General features: G+C 41.1%; 1 protein-coding gene across 22 annotated transcripts in view; it reads right to left on the bottom strand.

The window, feature by feature from the left end:
* The window catches only part of celf2 (cugbp, Elav-like family member 2), a 183,559-nt gene that overhangs the window by 37,933 nt on the left and 124,953 nt on the right, over nt 1-20,673 (bottom strand). For all 22 annotated transcript variants that reach the window (XM_017494075.3, XM_017494071.3, XM_017494073.3 and 19 more), the window contains 3 exons: nt 14,438-14,486; nt 14,041-14,175; nt 4,931-5,010 (listed from right to left, as the gene is read on the bottom strand). In XM_017494075.3, the coding sequence (XP_017349564.1) occupies nt 4,931-5,010; nt 14,041-14,175; nt 14,438-14,486 (264 nt within the window). The remainder of the gene's footprint in view (nt 1-4,930; nt 5,011-14,040; nt 14,176-14,437; nt 14,487-20,673) is intronic.

Below are 20,673 nucleotides of genomic sequence, written 5' to 3'. Positions count from 1 at the left end.
AGGTTTATGATTCTTACACTTTGTTTTCAGCAAGATAATCATCACAAATGAACACAACTTTGATGAACTTTGAAACCTAAATACAATTGCCAGAAGTATAAAACTAAAGTTATATATAGGTTATAAATGAACTACACCACGGTCACATGACTTCAACATCACCAGCACTAAGCTTCCGATAGAATAATAATTTTAAAAAACACTACAATTGGAAAACACTATAAATTAATAAGTTGGAAAGTTTGAGTTGGAATAGTTTGCAAGAGCGTGAGTACAAACACAACGAGGCATTGTCTGTTCGGCGTGATGTCGTTTAATGTCCCTGATAAAACACGTAAAAGCTTAACAGAATCACGAGTGGGGTTTTACTGATGTATTTTATGTCATAGAATAAAACTTGAAAATATACCGAGCTTGTGTTAACCACAGACCTTATTTCAGGCATTTAACCAAAAACCCATTAAAAAAAAAAACAAAAAAAAAAAACACAAACAAACATTGACTTCAGAACGATGGAAGCGGAAGTGCTAAAATGCTAACTCATTTCTGGGTTTTAGGACTCATTCCTGCAGCACCCTATACTGCAATACCATACAATATATAATTGACAACAGCTATGAAAAACCTTTTCAGTGTTCCACATTACTTACTGTGATTTTATTACATCATCAAGGTGGTAATATTACACTACATCTTGATTCATTTCTTGAGTATAAACATGCTACTTGCACTAATAAATACACAACTTAATATATGCTACAAAAATTTGAAATGTTTTTGTAAGTATCTAATATTTTTCAAGAGAGAATCACAAATATTAGATTATTCAGCCTATTCTGAGTAATCTTCACCATTCATGCACCACAATGAACACTTCTGGCTGAAACCGAAATTCCAGGACACACAGGACCGAAAATCAAAACTAACAACCTTTCTTTCAGTAGTAAAAGGGAGGGCTATAATGTCTATAGCCAGATGCTTATGAATGTGAGCTGCACGTACAGTGGTCTCCACTAATATTGGCATGCTTCTTAAATATGGGCAAAGAAGGCTGTGAAAAAATTGTCTTTATTGTTTAACCTTTTGATAAAAAAATTCACAACAAATACTTTGCTCTCATTGATATCAAACAATTCCAAACAAAACACAGGTTTATCCAAAAAAATCTTGTTAAATATGTGTGCAACAATTATTGGCACCCTTTATTCAATACTCTGTGCTACCTCCATTTGCCAAGATATCAGCTCTGAGTCTTCTCCTATAATGCCTGATGAGGTTGGAGAATACATGGCAAGGGATCTGAGACCATTCCTCGATACATAATCTCTCTAGATCCTTCAAATTTTGAGGTACACACTGGAGGACTCTCCTCTTCAGTTCACCCTGGAGGTTTTCTATGGGTTTCAAGTCAGGGGACTGGGATGGCCATGGCAGGACCTTGATTTTATGGTCAGTAAACCGTTTTTGTGTTGATATTGATGTATGTTTTGGATCATTGTCCTGCTGGCCTATTTTAAGCTCTCTGGCAGAGGCAGTCAGGTTTTCATTTAATATCCGTTGATATTTGATAGAGTCCATGATGCCATGTATCCTAACAAAATGTCCAGGACCTCTGGCAGAAAAACAGCCCCCAAACATTAAAGAGTCACCACCATATTTAACCGTGGGCATGAGGTACTTTTCCATATGGCTACCTCTCTGTATTTTTTACATCTTTGGTAAACAAAAAAAAAAACAGCAACTACTAGGCACTTGGCGTAATGCTTTCAACATACTCGATTAGCCTACAAAATCCAACGTTGATAACTGAGAATATTGCAGTGACATATTATTTGCAGCTATACTTCATGCCTAGGAACTCTTTGCTTGTAAATATTCAAAAACTGTGGCTACCGATGGTATCAGACTGCTAGCTGGGGCTTTCTGTTTCTCTCCTGTGGTTTTGCTGTATTCGGCATATTGAGCAGGATGCTGTGTGCTCACGAAGTAAAGTAGTAGAGTAGTCATAATGGGGAAGTCATTAGGGATTTGACCTTCTCTTGATACTTGGCATTAAGAGCTATTACAAACTGTTTGTCTAATGTCCCTGATAGAAAGTCCCGTAAAAACCAAAAGTGTCATCTTTGACCATTTTAGCTGAACATTTTGGGCTGGTGCATCTACAACTATTTCTAATTATTAATTTTAAGCAGAAAAATATTGTTTATTAGCAAATAATTTAGCTTCTTGGTAGAAATAAACACTTTAAAATCTTTTTACCAATAGAACAAGACAAAGCTTGACGTAAGTACAAAATATCCATAAATCTATCTATAAATATCTATAGGCTTAAACATGCTATGTTTGTCTTAAATATTTTTAACATATCTATTTCCTCCCGGAACGCTGCATACGTCAGAACCCTGGAATGGTGACAATATATTGGAGTGTCCACCTTAAGTGTGTGTTTTAAATATTGTGATGCATCATAAAACCAATTACTGGTATATGCCTACTTCGTAGCTCTGGAGAAGGAATTAGTTATTTGTAAATGTACACTGATCAGCCATAACATTATAACCACTGAGAGGTGAAGTGAATAACACTGATTATCTTCATACAGTGGCATCTGTCAAGGGGTGGGATATATTAGGCAGGAAGTGAACAGTCAGCTGTCAAAGTTGATGTGTCGGAAAGCAGGAAAAATGGGCAAGCGTAAGGATCTGAGCGACTTTGACAAGGGCCAAATTGTAATGGCTAGACGACTGGGTCAGAGAATCTCCAAAACGTCAGGTCTTGCAGAGTCTTTCCTGTATGGTTAGTACCTACCAAAAGTGGTCCAAGGAAGGACATCCGGTGAACTGGCGACAGAGTCATGGGCGCCCAAGGCTTATTGATGTGTGTGGACAGTGAAGGTTAGCTTGTCTGGTCTGATCCTACAGAAGAGCTACTGTAGCACAAATTGCTATGAAAGAAAGGTGTCAGAACACACAGTGCATCACTGTATATGGGGCTGTGTAGCTGCAAACTGGCCAGACTGGAGTCCATGCCTCGATGGGTCAGAGCTGTTTTGACAGCACAATGGAGACCTACACAATATTTTGAATGTTTTGGCTGATCTGTGTATTTACTTATTAATTAAGTATGGTTATCCTACAACTATAAGTAAATGTCAAGCCATCTTTTAAATACAATTTTAAAAACAACTGTCATAATTTGACAATATCAATCGTCACTGTGTGCATCTGTGTGCTTGGATGCTGGTTTAATAGGACACATACATACGCACACAAACACAATCACAGACACACACACAAACATAATCCAACTGCATACATACATACATACATACATAAATAAAGAAATGACTGAGAAAGATATGAGAGAGAGAGAAAGAGAAGCAAACAGAGCAGATCAAACAGGGGAGTGTATCTGGGGAGAGACGGGGCAAACTACAACCCTTAAAATAGCCCTCAGAGAGAAAACTAAACAAACACACTGTGCGTGTGTGCGCGTGTGCGCCTGTCACATCGGTTTTCATTAAGTCGTGACATTCAGAAAGGCCACAAATTCCTCTGTGCGAGAAGAGAGGGGGAAGTGCGCGAACACAAGGGGCTCTGACGAAAAATAAATAACAAACCCGGAACAATTTAGTCGCCTGGAATTACTTTCGCCTGAGAATAGGAAACGACCAGGAAAAAACTAAACAAAACAAAAAAAACAAGCTAACACACACACGGCAATTTGGACTGTTTCACCACAAACAGGTTAAGTAATTAATAGTGTCCTGTAATTGGCTTGGTAAAGGCTTGGCCACAAAAACATGTTGTAAATATTCACAATAGGGACTTCAAAATAACATTTCAATAGCATTATTAAAGCTTTTATTATGCTTACAATATTATCCCCAAATATAATAGAATTATCCCCTGTGAAATGTTGGCACACATTTATTATGAAGAACAAATGCATTATATTATATGCATTAGGTGATATTGAATTAGTTTAGAATGTCCTTTTCAAATTCGTAATGTTTTACGTTAAACCCTACTTGAAAATATGTGCCCTTGTATGCATACTTTATTCTACTGTTTAGTTGCTGACATCTAGCTGATTAATAGGCAGACTTTCAAAGAGTGTATTTCGTTATTTGAAGTAATTAGAAAAGGAATTTTAAGGTTACTGGTGGTAGGAAATGTGTCTGTGGCAAGAATTAGACATACACACACATACACAGGCTCTGTGTAAGACGGCTGTCAGCTCTCCATCAGTGGAGTGACATTTTGACAGGCAGGAAGATGGACAGCTAAACACTAAGGACGCGGAGAGTGCTATTACAAATGTGTTATTAAAACGTCTCGGATGTGGCGAGTGCGTGACGCCGCTAATGGCAGCCTGCTTTCACCCAGGGGTCCTTCCTGACACCAGGGGTGGTCATGGCACTGCCTGTTTCAGCTGACACTGAATTTCCAGTCTTTCTCTCTCATGTTGTCTGTATCTCTCTCGTTCATTTTTAAAGTTTTGTCCTACTTTAGTGTAAGTTTGAAGCGACAGACTTTTGGCTGACAGTTGGAGCTGTGATACTGGCCAAAAAGAGACTCAGGCGTGTGAGAGACAGGAAGAGATAGTGAGAGTGAAAAAAAAGAGAGAGAGAAGGATAGCATAACATAAAGAGAGAGAGACAGTGTGGGAGAGTGGAAGAAGTGGCAAGACAGATAGGAGGGAGAGAGGTGGAGAGAGGGGGAAAATGTGAGAGGAGAGGACCGATGAGATTGTGACAGACAGGACAGAGTGATAGAAAGAAGGATGAGAAGAGGAAATAATGATAGGCAGCTGAAGAGAGAGGGAGAGAGAGAGAGAAGAGAAGAGAAAAGAGAGAGAGCGAGAGTAAGAGCGCGAGGGTGAGAGAGAGAGAGAGAGAGAGAGAGATAGAGGGACGAGAGTACAGTACCTCCATGGTCTGAGACTGATGCATGGCTTTGATTGCATTCTGTGCCATAGCCCTGGTAGAAAACGTGACAAACGCACATCCTGCAGGAAGGGAACGAAGAAGGGAGGTAGGGTGGGAGGGAGGGAGGGAACGAGGGAACGAGGGAGGAAGAGAGACAAGAGAGAAAAAAAAAAACAAAAGAAACAAGACAAAAGGGTTGGACAGGTCGTTATAAAGCCAAAAAACAAAGATTGTACAGAGAAGAAAGGCAGACAGAACTTACTGCAAAAGTGGCTTAGAGTAGAACATTCAACAACATTTAACAACAATCAACACTCAACTCTTACCTTCAACACTGAACACACTGAACATCAGAGCAACACAATATAACACACAAACAGTATGAGTATAGTTGTGTTTATGAGTTTAGTGAAGTAGATTTCAATGCGCAAAGCTGTCAAACTGCTGTGTAGTACACATCCACACAGGCAAGCTTTCTCTCTCTCTCTCTCTCTCTCACACACACACACACACACACACACACACACACACACACACACACACACACACACACACACACACACACACACTCTATAAACGATACATGAGTGCCGAAGACAGACAGAAATGTGTTCTGACATTTCCAGCTTCTTTGTTACTTTTTCAATGCACTATTACGTCTAACAGGATGAAAAACTCCTTTGACAATGACTGACTGACGCGACTGTTCATCGCCGTCACCTACGACTACTCAATTACTCATCCCCAACCCTAATTTCAACTTTGTAAATGTAAATTTGACTAAACCAGTTCTTCCAGTCAGAGCAAATGAGTGCTATTTCTGTTTTCTTGAAATGTCTTGCTACTGCTAGGGTTTCTGCTCTTATCATCACCCTTCCTAGCTGTACATATTGTCAGTATCCTTTTGGCAATATTAAAACTGTGCTGTGTAGCTCTCTTTTGTCTGCCGCTCTTAGTGTTGATTAGCATTTTAAGATAGACGCTCATACCAGTACCACTGGTGTAGGAAGTACTTGAGTAGTTGAGCTGTCCTCACTCACCAGATTGGACTCAAGGCTGGTAAAATCCATCATTATGCTATCTTTGTTTTTTGTTGTTGTTGTTGCAAATTTCAGCTCTATGTTAGTCTTGTTCAGTGTCGATATTAGCTTTATGCAAGCCTTGTACACTGTGGATTTCAGCTCTACGCTAGTCTTATGCATTGCGGATTTTGATCTCTTTTGCTAGTCATGAACATTGTGGATTTAAACTCTATGGAAACCATGTACATTATTTATTTCAGCTTCATTGCTAGCCTTGTTCATTGTGGATTCCAGATCTTATTTCTCACCTTGGACACAGTATTTTCCAACCCCAATACACTGGCAGGCAGAGCTTATCCAACTGGTAGACCCTCTTTACCACCTAAGTTATTTTACAGCTTCATTATTACTTGTTTAAACTGGTCAATAAATGTTTGAAACTGCCCTAATGTCAGTCTATCTAACAGTCTATCTATGATGTAGCATTACTAAGGAGCTGGAATTCAGAAATTGTTTCTATCTACCAGCACTTACCAGATGGTAAGGATGGTCTACCAGTTTGACAAGCTCGGTCTGTGAGGCAGCTAATAGCTGGTCAGACTAAGCCGGAGTGTTCCGCAGGGCTGTAACTACATTTTAGATTCCAGGCACTTTACACTTGGTGTATACCAGGGAATTGTAGTGTTGATTACCACATACCCAAAGGAAAGAAATCCATATACTGTATAGGGTATGTTTTAAAATATGTAAATATGCAAGTATGTGCACACGCACACATAAATACGCACATACACACACACACACACACACACACACACACACACACACACACACACACACACACACACAAACACACACACACACACTGCTCCACCTGGCTGTGGCTAGACTTTTACTACAAGCCATTTTGTGTCACACATTTGCATGTTTATGTGCCTGCTAGAGCGCTCTTCACCCTAAATGCTTGAACAGAACGAGAGTAATCTCTCTGCTGCAATCATGACAAGCGTTCCCAAGAGGCCGAGCGGCTGCTGGAGACCTGCCTGCGATGGCAGCTGGGAAATGGAGTCGTTTATGCAGGTGGTGGGCAAAAGAACAGGCCATATGGAGACATGCTGGAGAGAGATGGCACTGCCTCAAGAGCTCTCTCTGCTCTACTGTACACACACACACACTCACACACACACACACACATACACACACACACACACACACACACACACACACACAAGCCATACTGAACGTGTAAGCTACTTCAGCCATCTAAGCCTGATAAGAAGAAAAGTGAAAGAAGTGTCTTATTGTTTTATGTTCACTAGGAGGCACTAGCTGCATTTACTTTCATATGCTGTACTTGCTGTCCACCTCTTTTTCTCTCTCTCTCTCTTTCTCTCTCGCTCTCTCTCTCTGATGTAACCTGCACCCCAAGTTCCGATAAGGGCGTGGTTTCAGTCCATAGCCCCAAATGTTTCTGTTTATTTTAAGACTGTGTTATTAGCCTGGTCATTAAACCAGGTTTAGACACGTTGTTATAACAGCCACAGCTGCCTTCTCCACTGAGAAAACACTAAAAACAGAGTGTCTTTGATCTTCGTTAAATTCTCATCTGTCCTTCTACTTGAAGACAATGGGACACAGAAACAAGGGAGTGTTTCCAAAGAATTATCTTTATTTTATTACTGCTTTTTTTTGAGTGCCGCATCAGGCAGCAGATATAAATATGTGATAGGCCACATGGAGGAGGAGAACAAGAGCGCGAGAGAGAGCGAGAGAGAGAGAGAGAGAGAGAGAGAGAGAGAGAGAGAGAGAGAGAGAGAGAGAGAAAGGAGGACAGTTTGGAGAAAGTGGGCTAGCTCCCTTGGTGATCTATATTTATTGGTAGTAAAAGTCTAAGGTGATTGATAGATCTCTGAGATGGTGGAGATTAAAGAGATAAAGAGAGAAAGAGACAAATATGTTAGAGGAGAAGAGAGACAGAGAAGGGGACCATGTGCTTAGGATCTGTCAGTTGCTTCTTTAGTTTTGCAAAATCTAAATATTAGCTAATATTAGCTAAATATCTAATGCAGGTAATAAGTAATAAAGGGCTATCTTACCTAAAATTCTTGCTGTAAATATCTGTCTCAAACTGTAATCAGTACTTCACTATTATCCCTCAGAGATACCAAATATGATTTAGGACACGATATGACTTACTGTAAACATTTGAAAATGAAGAAAAATTCACTATGTAGCTGAGGGCTGGAATATTATTACAAACTTTACAAACTTTCTTTTTTAAGCACAATTTGGTGTCCACCCCCTTCACCCGACCAGTCAGAAGTCTGACGATTGAATTGTAGTGAAAAGTGTTGCGGATGATAATACTTTCAACTTAAAGTCCCTGTGAAGTGCCTTAAAACGTACCAAATTATTCAATCGGTTGATGTAATTTCCACTGGAAACAGGAAGTCAGGGTGGGGCGTATTGTATGTCCCGCTTTCAAATAGCCAACAGCTTTTAGGCAAGGTGATTTTTTTTTTATAATGTTGGGGGCGGGACGCTTCAGATTCTAGGGCGCATTTGATTGGACAGAAAATCTTATGAGGCGCTGAAGTGCAGAATGATGTCATCAAAATGGTTGATCCCTATTGGTGGTTGCTTCCCTAACATGCAACATAACCTCATAGCTACAGTACAAAACTAAGCAATCATCAGACACTAAACACGGTTCTCGACTACATTTTGTGTGAAAATAAAAAAGTATAAATGAGAGTTTTTGCCGAACAATTGTCATAAAGTTATAGCTGTTTTAACTGACTTTTGTTTGAATGCTTGCTAAATTAAGGCCCCTTGCATTACTAATGTAATGTTCCACCCTGGACTGAAGTCCCTATGATCAATATGAACTAACACCTGTATTAATATGTTCTCAGTGATTAATAGGGTACATTTATAACTGAGGTGGAATGGTACTTTCCAACATTTACCCCAATGACCCAAGTTCAGCTTATTACCAACATTTAGTAACATTGTACTTTAATTTATGTTAATTTATGTGCACTTATTTTCAGCCATAAATGGAATACATATTAATTAATGCAGGTGTGCATTATTTAGATAACATTCAAGCCCCAATTAATATTTCTTTCTGTATGTGAGTATATGTGTGTGTAAGAAAGAGGACGAATGTAGAGGTGTCCTGTAGGGCTGGCACGGTTCAGTAAAAGCACATATCCCCTGCATCAGGGCACTTTCAAATATATCTCGCAGCAAGGGCTCAGGGACTGGAGTTAATCTCATATGGAATTAAAATATTCATGAGAACCAGAGAGGGAGTGAGAGAGAAAAAAAGGGAGAGATTGAGGAGGGAGAGAGCAGGAGAGAGAACGAGAGAGATGGACGAGAGAGAGTCCTGTAGAGGACAAGATGACAGGAGAGGAGTGGATGAAGGGGTGGAGGAGTGGTTGTGAAATGAGTGTGAAAGAAGAGTGGTAGGTGAGTGAGCAATACGGTATGGTGGAGGTACAACCTGTCCCCCTCTAGGCCACGGAGACGAGGGAGAAAATTACAGCAGAAATGTAATGGTATGATGGAAGGATTTATGTATTACGGAAACTTTGGCCTCCTAGCTTAGAAATGTGTGTGTGTGTGTACATCCTTCAAGATAAGAAGAAGATAATGGAGGACAGCAGGAGACTACCTTAATCCATTCACCGGGAAACAAGATAGTTGTGAGTTCAAGAATCGCAATAAACATGTTGACTTTATTATTCTCATATTAGTTTGTCCAAAATAAGCACATTTTGGACTAGTGATTAAAGCTGTGTTCACAGACTTTTGCCTTGCAGTTGATCAAGGCAATTATGTGATTATTGACGCCGTTATATGTGTTCCTTTTCAAAGGGAACTCAACGTTGCGTGAGCTTCACACTGTGGGAAGCGCCCTCGCGCATGACCAGTATCTGAATTCTGTGTGAAATCATGCCTATTTATAGGCCTGCCGTGGTCAGATGACATGGCAATTACGTGCGTCGCGTGACTAAAAACATCAACTGCGAACCAGGTCCTCAGCCTTATTGGTCACTTGTGTGAACTCTCACAAAAAGACTCTTAATTTCCTCTTTACTTTTCTGTCCCTTTAAAAAGAAAAGTATGAGTGAGAGAGAATTCAGGAAGTGTGTCACGCCCTGCTCTAGTTTTATTACGGGGATGGACAGACACACTTTCTGTGTGAAGGGTCTGGGGGTGGAGCATACCACAGCGGCTCTTGAAGGGGATGACTGCATGCATTGTGAGCGTTTTACAATCAGGCAGCTCTACTCATGGCTCGCTCTCTTCAAGGCCAAAGGGAGATGGGTTTCAGAGCCTCGCAGATCTGCCGAGGCAGCTAGCTGTCTCAGGTCCTGGGGATCCTGTATGGATCTGGAAGAGGAGCCGGAGACGAGCGATGCTCTATCTCTTGCTCTGTCATCCGGGTCGGGCTCTCCGCCTGATTTTGGAGCTCGCGTCACGCCTCCTCCTTCCGGTATGGAAAGCCAACCCACCCTCTCTGACTCCGAGGAGCCAGACGGGGGAGCCATTGCACCAAAAACAGAGAGCAGCACTCAAGCATATAAAGAGCTGGTAGAAAAACTTAATTTAGCCTGGGGAAGAGAAAGAAGCTCATAGCAGGCTGGACGAGCCTCCCTAGTGAAAATAAATCTCCCTCACACCTCAGAAAACTCCCCTTTTTTGCCAGTAGTGCATGATGAAACATCGTGCTTTTGGGGAAAACCATACACTAGCCGGGTTTATAACCCCGCGATGTCGGATTATTTGGCCATTATAGTGAATTAGCAGCATGGGTATTTAGCTATGCCAAAGGTGGAGTAGGCACCCGCGAGCTACTTCTCTGCATCAACGGCAGGAAATTTAGGTGGGGCGGCTTTGCCACCTAAGCCATGTAAGGCCACCTCGTCGCTGGTTGCCAAGCCTATGTGGTAGCAGGTCTAGCCTGTGGGTCACTGCATACAATGGTAGTTTTTCAGGCCTACCAAGCAGACCTGTTGTGTGAGCTTGACAACGGGCAGGGAATTGGGCGCGAGGCAGTGGCAGAGCTTTGCCGCGCCACAGGCTTGTCTCTCTGGGCAACCAAGAAAAATGGCCTGTCAATGGATAGCTTGGGTTCGGCGACAAGGCACCCAAGGCTCAACCTCTCAGGGATGGGGGATAAGGATAAGGTCTCCCTGCTGAATGCCCCTGTTGAACCTTCCAGCCTGTTTGGCAGCGCAGTTAACGCTATCACTGACAGGTTTTGCAAGGCGAAACAGCAAAACGCGGTGTTCAGCCAGTTCCTTCCCCATAGTATCCACTAGTGCGACGGAGGCACAGAAGGTGAGTGTGATGGCCCACCTCCCCCTATGGAGAGCCAGGGGGACCGGGCAGACACAGTCGCATCCTGCTAGTAGGCCTGATCTGAGAATGATCATAAAGGCCAAACAGACAAAGAAGGAGCAGTCCTGATGGGCAGCAGAGAGAAGTATCAGGGGACGTGAGGTTGTTACGGCATTTAGCCCCATTATTACTATAGGGCATCCCCTAGCCAATGTCATCTTAAGTTTTCAGTCTTCTCTGGTCTTCTGTCTTCTCTGTCACAAGGGAATGAAAATCTGATGCTTTCCCTCCAACATAATGTGGAAGCGTTAACGTCACTAAAAGACCATCTGGCAGCATGGAAACTACTGCCAAATGTGTCTCCATGGGTTCTGTTCACCATAGAAAAGGGTTACCGGGTCCAGTTCAGAGGTGTGTTCATCACAGTAGTCAGCACAGAGCAGAGCCCAAGGTTAGTGCAGGAAGATCTCTCTTGGACAAAGGTCCACAAAAAACATGGGTGTATGAGGCCAATTTTAGATCTGCACCATCTTAAACGTACTCTTTGGACATACAGGTTCAAGATGTTTGACTTTGCCCTTAATTGTATTCACATTCCCACAGCATGAAGCTCACGCAACGTTCCTTTGAAAGGGCAAGTCTGGGTTACGCATATACCCATGTTCCCTGAGAAGGGAACGAGACGTTATGTAGCTTTGTCATACTGGGGCATGCCTGTGAATTTCCATCTTTGCTTCAGATAATAGAGGCTGAGGACGTGGTTCACAGGTGCCGTTTTTATAGTCATGCGACATGCGTAATTGCCACGTCACCTGACCACGGCAGGCCTATAAATAGGTGTGATTTCTCACAGACTTCAGATACCGGTCACGCACAAGGGCGCTTCCCATAGCATAATGCTCACACAATGTCTCGTTCCCTTCTCAGGGAACAGGGTTACATGTGTAACCAAGACGTAAGAAGTGAACAGCTAATAATAGCTAGCTAGTTTGATTTTTTTTCTCCAAATGACATTAAAACTCAAGTGTGAGCACTGCTTACTAATGAACAACTCCTCCATCCTTCCTTTTTTCCCTTGGCTCACACTTCATGAACTTGGAGCATGGTTGAAGTTCAACCAAATAATCTCCCAAATGTCCTCGACACTTAAAGTAAACTAGCATTTTCACCAGAATAATTTTATTCCTGCTCAGTCTGTGTACTGTGTTTTTCAGCTTCTTTGCACTGACTTTAACAATACAATCAAACACTAGCAAATATGAATACACAGACGTGATAATGTCTGTGTCAAATCGAGCTAGAGAATACTGGAGCCATTCTAATCAACTGATGTATTTATGCTGTGAATGTGCGTGATGTTGCTTGACACAGCACAGAAGACAAATTGCCACCATCATGCATGTAATGGCTCGCTTAACTTAGAAAAAGAGGCTTAGAGAACATCAGCCTAATTACTGTAAGAGCATGGGTACTGGATTTGTATCAACTGTCAGCTAAAACTCAAGGCTCTGAAATGTGTATCATATACCAGCCCACAGAAAATACTTTTTTCTGACTAGATGGAAATTATTTTCTTTGATTACAGATTTATCTAATGTAATACATCTAATGAAAGTCAAAAATATAATAAATAATGATTTAGACTATTGATACGTACGGCCGTAGTTCAGCGCAGCTAGTGTTAAAACTCTAACAAATGGGCATATTATGTGACGGTAAGTTGTCTTTTTTTTTAGGGTGCATTTATTAATCCAATGATGAATTGTTTTGTTTCCAGATGACCTGATGATGTTGCTATAGTAACAGGTGCTATCGTTAGGAATGTTAGATTTTATATTTCTCAGTCTGTAGTCAATCTGGGTTCTGGTGCTGTTAGTTTGGGTGTTCTGGATGAAAATGTCCTTAGGCTATAGAGAGGTTTGAATTGAAAACTTGTCACAAATCAGAATCAGAATGTTCTCTAGCTACAGTCAAGTTCAGATATCCATTTTACGCCTCATAAAGATGTGAAGCTTTGCTTTCAAGCAGCAAGTACATCTTCAATAGAGGATGTTGGTCCAAAGCCTTTTTAAAATCACCCTGAGTCTCCCCCCATTCATCACTTCCATCTCAGTGGAACCTGCAAAGCCTTTGTTCAAGGCGGAATCTTATTTTTTTTGGGGTGAGCGCAGGCTTACTGCTCAGACGATCAGGGGTTTAAGCCCTAGCACCACTAAGCTCCCACTGTTGGGCCCTTGAGCATGGCCCTTAACCCTCTCTGCTCCAGGGGTACCGTATCTTGGCTGACCCTGAAGTCTGACCCCTGCTTCCTAACAAGCCGGGATATACGAAGAAAATAATTTCACTGTGCTGTAATGTATATGTGACAAATAAAGGCCTCCTATTCACTTCTTTGTCAATGACTCCATAACATCTGGTCATATCATATCCCAATTGTCTTCAAAACAGCAAAGGTTATCAGTCTGGACTGACCTCCAAGGTCCTAACTAGTCTGGCTTCAAAGCAACACACTCCAAACAGTCCAGGTGGCAGTTCCTGAAAATCTTCTGGCTGCTAGCTTAACCAAACTATCATCAAACTAATCAGAAATGAGCAAATAGTAAGAGAACGCTATAATGATGCCAATGTCAATTGCTATATTATCAGTTATAGAACCCATGGAACAACTTTGTGTGTGTGCATGTGTGTATGTGCACGTGTATGGGTGCGAGTGTGTGTTTGTGTGTGGGTTACCTCGGCTAAGTCCGTCTGGCCCTCTCAGGATGCGACACTCCTCAATCTGACCAAAGGAAGAGAACATGACCCGGATATCATTCTCGTTACACTTCTTTGACACCATGCCGATAAACAACTTCCTGTCCTCCACCGCTGAGAATGAAAGAGAAGAAAAGAAGAAGGTGGAAGGACAGAAGAAAAGTGTGATAAGCAAGTGTGGAAAAAGGGGAACAGGACAGTGTGCGTGTGTGTGTGTGTGTGTGTGTGTGTGTGTGTGTGTGTGTGTGTGTGTGTGTGCGTGCGCGTGTGCATGTGTGTGTCTTTTCAGCAGACAGGTCTTATTAGGGGAAAAACAATAACAGTGCTAACATTAGAAACTAAACCCACACACACACACACACATTCAGACACTCACCATTTGACTTCTCACTGTCTGCAGGCTTCATCTGAATAGGATGGTGCATCTGTAAGACAGGACAAACACTGGTTACACACAGCACACAACCACAGAACACACTACACTACAACAAGAGGCATGGTCCACACACATACACACACACACACCCCTTTTCATGTCAATGACTCAATGACTTCTCAATTCATGTCAATGACCCTTGATGAGGACCAGTAATAATCAATTCGTATGTGTTTGTGCATTCCCCTTTTCCTTATTCCTCCACTGCTCTTTTTCTTTCTCTTTCTTTCTTTTTTCTTATTACATTTCCTTCCTTTTCTCCATCGTTCTAGTTTACATACCTTCCTTGCTTGTTTTTTTTAACTTTCTTGTGTCTAGTGCTTTCCTTGTTCCATCCTCTATTCTTCATCCATTCCTCTCTCATTATTCTTTCCTCCCTTTCTACCATTCTTCCACCATGCCCTCTTTCTTTTTTCTTTCTTCTCTCCTTCCTCTTTAACATGCTTCATTCATCTTCCTCTTCTCCATTCTTTCCTTCCCTTTATTACCTTATATTTATTACATAACATTTATTTATTCTTCTTTCCTTTGTTCCTCTGAGCCATCCTTCCACTCGTTTCCTTTTTTTACTTCCTTCCTTTCTTCTTTCCACCCTTCCAGTATCCCCTGCTTCCTTCCTCAACCTTTCTTTCATCTTTCCCCCTTATGTCTCAACTCATCTCATACATTACAGACTCATTAAGAGATGATGTCCCTCCACTTGTGATCTGCTCCACTCCTCTCATTTGATCCAAAAACATATTACTGTACTACCCTCACCCCCCCCCCCCCCCCCCCGCAGCCCCTCCCCCTCTACACCCCCCCCCCCCGCCTTTGATCTGGTATCAGAATTTGACTTCATCCTGTCTAACAAACACACACACACTTCTACATTCCCTGGAAGTGTCTCTTCATCACCTACCATCTCTCTCTCTCTCTCTCTCTCTCTCTCTCTCTCTCTCTCACACACACACAAAACAATTCACGGTTGTGATAGACAGCTGTGTGTGTGTGTGTGTGCGTGTGGTGCATGTTATGTGGATATGACAAGGATGTGTAGATGCTATCTGCCCTCTTCTACATACAGTCCCCAATGAAACTATTGGAGTGGCAAGGCCAATTAATTTGTTTTTGCTGTAGACTGAAGACATTTGGGTTTGAAATCAACAGATGAATATGAGAAGAGAGTTTAGAATTTCAGCTTTTATTTCCTGCTATTTATATGTAGAGTCATTAAATTACATAGAACATAGCACATTTTGTATCAGACAACCTAATATGTAGGCTAATATTGAAAAATGTTGGAGCATATGACTGACAGGTGTTTCTTGTTACCCAGGTGTGTCCTGTTAGATCAATTATATAAACAATAAATAGCGCTGAACACGTACTCTTGGTTTTAGCTCTCAGTTTCACCTGTGAAGACTGCATTTGTTGTTAAAAAGGATAAACCAACATGAAGACCGGAGAGCTGTATATAGGAGAAAAGCAAGCCATTTTGAAGCTGAGAAAAAGAGGGAAAATCTATTAGAGCCATTGCACAAACGTTGGGCATAGCCAATACAACAATTTAGAATGTCCTGAAAAAGAAAGAAACCACTGTTGTACTGAGCAACAGACACCAAATGGGTCGGAAAAGGAAAACAACAACAGCTGAAGACAGAAACATTGACAGCTGTGAAGAAAAACCCGAAAACAACAGTCAGTGGCATCACCAACAACCTCCACAGGGCAGGGGTGAAGGTATCACAATCGACTGTTTGAAGAAGATTTTTAGAGCAGAAATATAGAGGCTATACCACAAGATGCAACCCACTCATCAGCAGTAAGAATCAGAAAGCCAGATTGGAATTCACAAAGAAATACAGAGATGATCCACAAAAGTTCTGGAACCAAAATTAACCTCTACCAGAGTGATGAAAATGCCAAAGTGTGGAGAAAGAAAGCTCACGATCCAAAACATACAAGCTAATGTCATGGCTTGGGCTGGCATGACTGCTTCTGGAACAGGGTCACTAATCTTTATTGATGATGTAACTCATGATGGTAGCAGCAGAATGAATTCAGAAGTTACCAGGAACATTTTATCTGGGGGAATAGTGGAAGATTTTAGACTGGCCAAGTCAATCACTAGACCTTAACCAAGTTGAGCAGCATTTCACCTCCTGAAGAGGAGATTGAAGGGAGAAAACCCTGAAAAAGCATCACGGAAAAGCATCACGAAAGAAGAAACCAACAGTTTGGTCATGTCAGTGAGACATAGTCATGATGTAGTTATTGCAAGCAAGGGATAAGCAACCAAATATTAAGTGTTACAGTATTTACTTTAATTTACTTCAAGTTCATCTGTTCCTATAATTTTGTTTACCTGAAATTATATGGTCTGATACAAAAAGGTTGTATGTATTATGTCGTTCAACACATCTAGATGTAAATACCAGGAAATAAAAGCTCTCATAGCCATATTCAAACCCAAATGTCTTTGGTGTATAGCACAAACAAATGAACTGGCCTTGCTGTTCCAATAGTTTCAGACAGGACTGTACACGAGCTCAGAAATGCCTGCAACTGGCTAGTGTCACTGTGATTGACAGAGAAGAGACAATATGCCATCTCTTCCGACCTGAAAGCAGGGCCAATTTTGCTGTCTCAGACACCCAGCTGCAGAAGGCTGTGGCATCGTCAGGACTGGAACTCATGATCGATAGAACACAGGGCAAACGCGTTTCTGATGCGCCACTCCAGAGCCCATAATCCACTTAGAGTCATATGCTGTGGCATACAGCATCATATACACACACCCCAAGATTACAGATTAAAGATTACATTCTGGTAAATTGAAATGTATTCTACATGAATCATAGACATACAATATAACGGTAAATGGTGTGTGCTTCATGTTAATTATAAGCAACTGATTGTAAAAGTGGGCGCTTCATATAAGTGATGAGAAAATAAACAGTTGCAACCTTCAAGTCAATGACCTGTGAACTGAAAGTGTTTCCTGTTAACGGTATGCATATAATATTCATAAAATTCAGGGCTTGTTGCAGGTAATGAGAATGTTAAATGGGATGGAATATTCATGTGGCATGCATATAAGTGGGTGCAGTCTAGCTCCCACATGGCGGATGCGGATTCATCAGCGGAGTTGAAATCGGTGCTTGTTTCGATGCATCAGACGTGAAACAGTTCGCTTGTTTTGAAAGACGTTTGATGAATACGGGCCAATGAACGAAAGGCAAGAACAAAAACCGTACGCACACAGTTACTGCCATTGAAGTGTTCTCACAAAATCAAGCGTATTCTTCTTCTACATGTATGAAGAAAGGGGGAAGAGTAGTGAGGTACAGGTAATGAAAGAGAGAGAAAAAAAGATGGCACTAGTATATGGAGGGCACTCTTAAGGACATGCCCTAGATTAGCTCTTGTGCTTCCTTAGCTTAGAGTCAAGAACAAGAGTGGACACACCATCACACACACACACACACACACACACACTCGGGGCACTCTGAGTGTCCACTGATTAGTATAGAGAGGGTAGAAAGAGAGTTTCAGCATGATGCTAATGAAGATCACTTCATTGAGTTCCACAAACTGGGATACACAATTAGCTGATTGCTCTAAAGTGTGTTTTGGTTTAAGTTAATGGATTGATGTCTGTTGGATAGGATTTAATCATCAGACCTTTAGAAGTCCTTAAAAGTCTCCCTTTGACCAAAACGATTAGAAAACAACACATTAAGCTCACAAACATATCAGTCGCACAGAATGACGAACAATTTACAGTCATAACAATATCTACAAAGCCATCGACCGTGTTCACGTGTTCTGTTTCTAAGCTGCCCTGTAAGCTGAGATTATCTAAAGACTCGAGCAGGAAGTGTACAGCACACAGAGGCTCATCTGAGATCAGAGATATCCGCTGCCTCCTTAGAAACATACAGGCTTAACTGAGCGTGACATCATACTTTGCACCTAAAAAGTGATTGGACTGTACATGCTCTACACACTTCATCAAGCACTCTAAATGCTTTTAATTTTTTTAATGTGGTGTCCCTCTAGCATATAGTACCTTATATACCGTGGTTTCTTTTCCAGAAATGGTTCCAAGTAGAATCCCTAAACCCTAAAATGGTTAGTCTTCCAAAGAACAGTTTAAGGATTTTTTCTTTTTGGCACATTCCCCGAGTAAGAACATGAAATTGAGCATTTGGCCAAGAGGTTCCCCTTGGTTTCCCTTTTCCTTAATCTCCAAGGTTGCAGTTCATGTGTATCTAGTTTAACTTGCCTGTTTTATTGATTTGGCTTGGCTCATCCTGAGTCAAGGTGATACTGTAGCGGCCTTTCGTGTTAGGTCGTGGAATGAGGACTCAGTGGTTCTTCTTTTGAAACGCACTTCAAGTCCACACGTAAATGTCTTTTAAGCATGCATACTTTTATTAATCCAAGTAGAAAACCTAAATCAATCAGGTCAAACAAAACAAAAATATTCTCACCAACAACAGGGTCGTCCAAAGATTATATTCAAACCACTTCTTCCTCATCCAAACATTTGTCTTACCCCCTGCCATGACGTACGTATTACCTTAACCCCACTACCTAGGTGCCAAACACACCCACACTGTATCACCTATCATTATCCAGAACATAAAGATACAGTATGTGACATTCTAAACACACTAAAATACAACTAAACCGTGGTACACACATACCATTTAAGCGTAAAGTCAGGACCAAACTTTTAACTCTATACACATCAAACATTTCCTATCGATTTCTAGTACTGACCTCTTATACACAGGGATTTTGAATGCTTGGTTCTGATTGGTCAGAAGGTGTTGATTGATTTTACAGCTCATTAGACTACTATCTGGTGAGGTGTTATTTGAGGAAACATCATTTTTACAACGAGCCAATGTCCAATGTCAGCACTTTGTACACGTCAACCGTAAAACTGCACGTTTTAAGTTTCCCAACACGGGAAAGCCTTCAAGATCGAACGCTTTACAGTTTCCTCAGTAACATGACCCATTGCATTTTATGTTTTAATAACTTCAAGAGGTAGAAAAAGAGAGGCTAGCTATAAAGAGAACGACCCTTTATAGCTGTTTTAACGTACTGTAAGCAATAACAGGAACTAACTTGTTTTGTGGATGTTGCACGACATTCAATGCCACTATAAAAAGATTTTAAAAATGTCTTGTTCTTTAATTTTTTTATTTTAAAGTTACTACAAGAGGAATAAAACAGTATCTCTGCTGTGATAACAGTAACTCTGCTTTGAGTCAGGATTCACCACACCACCCCCATTGTTTAGTGTTTTAAATAACAGTTTTTCCAAGTTCATAATTTGATTGGTCGAGCAGCGTTCCAAGAGTGCCTATATCACTAATAACCGCACTGGGACATTTCACTGTGTGTATAACTCTGCTCGTCCGTGTCTTCTCCTTGTAAAATTCCACTTCCTAATCTGAAGCAGTACAGCAGAGTTATCTACTTTTCAGGAAACTTTTGGCTTAAAATACTGTATGAAACCTCATCAGATGTAAATGAAAAGGAAGATGCCAATTTTTACCGGAAGCACCTTTAACGTGCATGTACAAATCAATCTAAGCTAGCTAGCAAGCTAGCTGACATGCTATACAGTGAGTTTAGTTTCTTCGGGATCTATTTCCGCAAGAGAAGCAAAAATAAACAGAACATTTGGCCATATTGTGTTCAAAATGTCACTTCCTCAGTATTAATTTCTTGTTTAGAGAACTCATGTATAAAAGCAATATCGCTCTTACAATCATGCGGTAATACTGAACATCCGATATGCAGTTGAACCACTCTCCTGCTCATGTGGTATTGCTTAAATAACATCATGCCATTTTAAGATTTATTCCTCACATAATAAACGGAGCAGTGTTGTTTAGCTTTTTCCACAATTTAGTTTTCATAGCTGTCACTGACTATGCTTACATGGACAGCGGTAATCTAATTATTGATCTTATTCTGAATAAGATAATATTGTGTTTAAGGTGTTTACATGAGTCGCTTTTAGAATATTCCTTTCATGTTCAGGTTTTACATGTTATAGAACATAGATAGACTGATGTCACATGTCATTACGTCACCGCGCCACGCCGTCCGACGTTCCCTCCAGAACTTCACGTATCGAAATACAGTTCGTCTTCATTATTGTACCGTAT

This window comes from Ictalurus punctatus, chromosome 19, assembly GCF_001660625.3.
Source record: "Ictalurus punctatus breed USDA103 chromosome 19, Coco_2.0, whole genome shotgun sequence".
NCBI classification, from domain to species: Eukaryota; Metazoa; Chordata; class Actinopteri; order Siluriformes; family Ictaluridae; genus Ictalurus; species Ictalurus punctatus.
The sequence above is the reverse complement of the archived record's forward strand: the minus strand, read 5'-3'. Positions and strand labels throughout refer to the sequence as shown.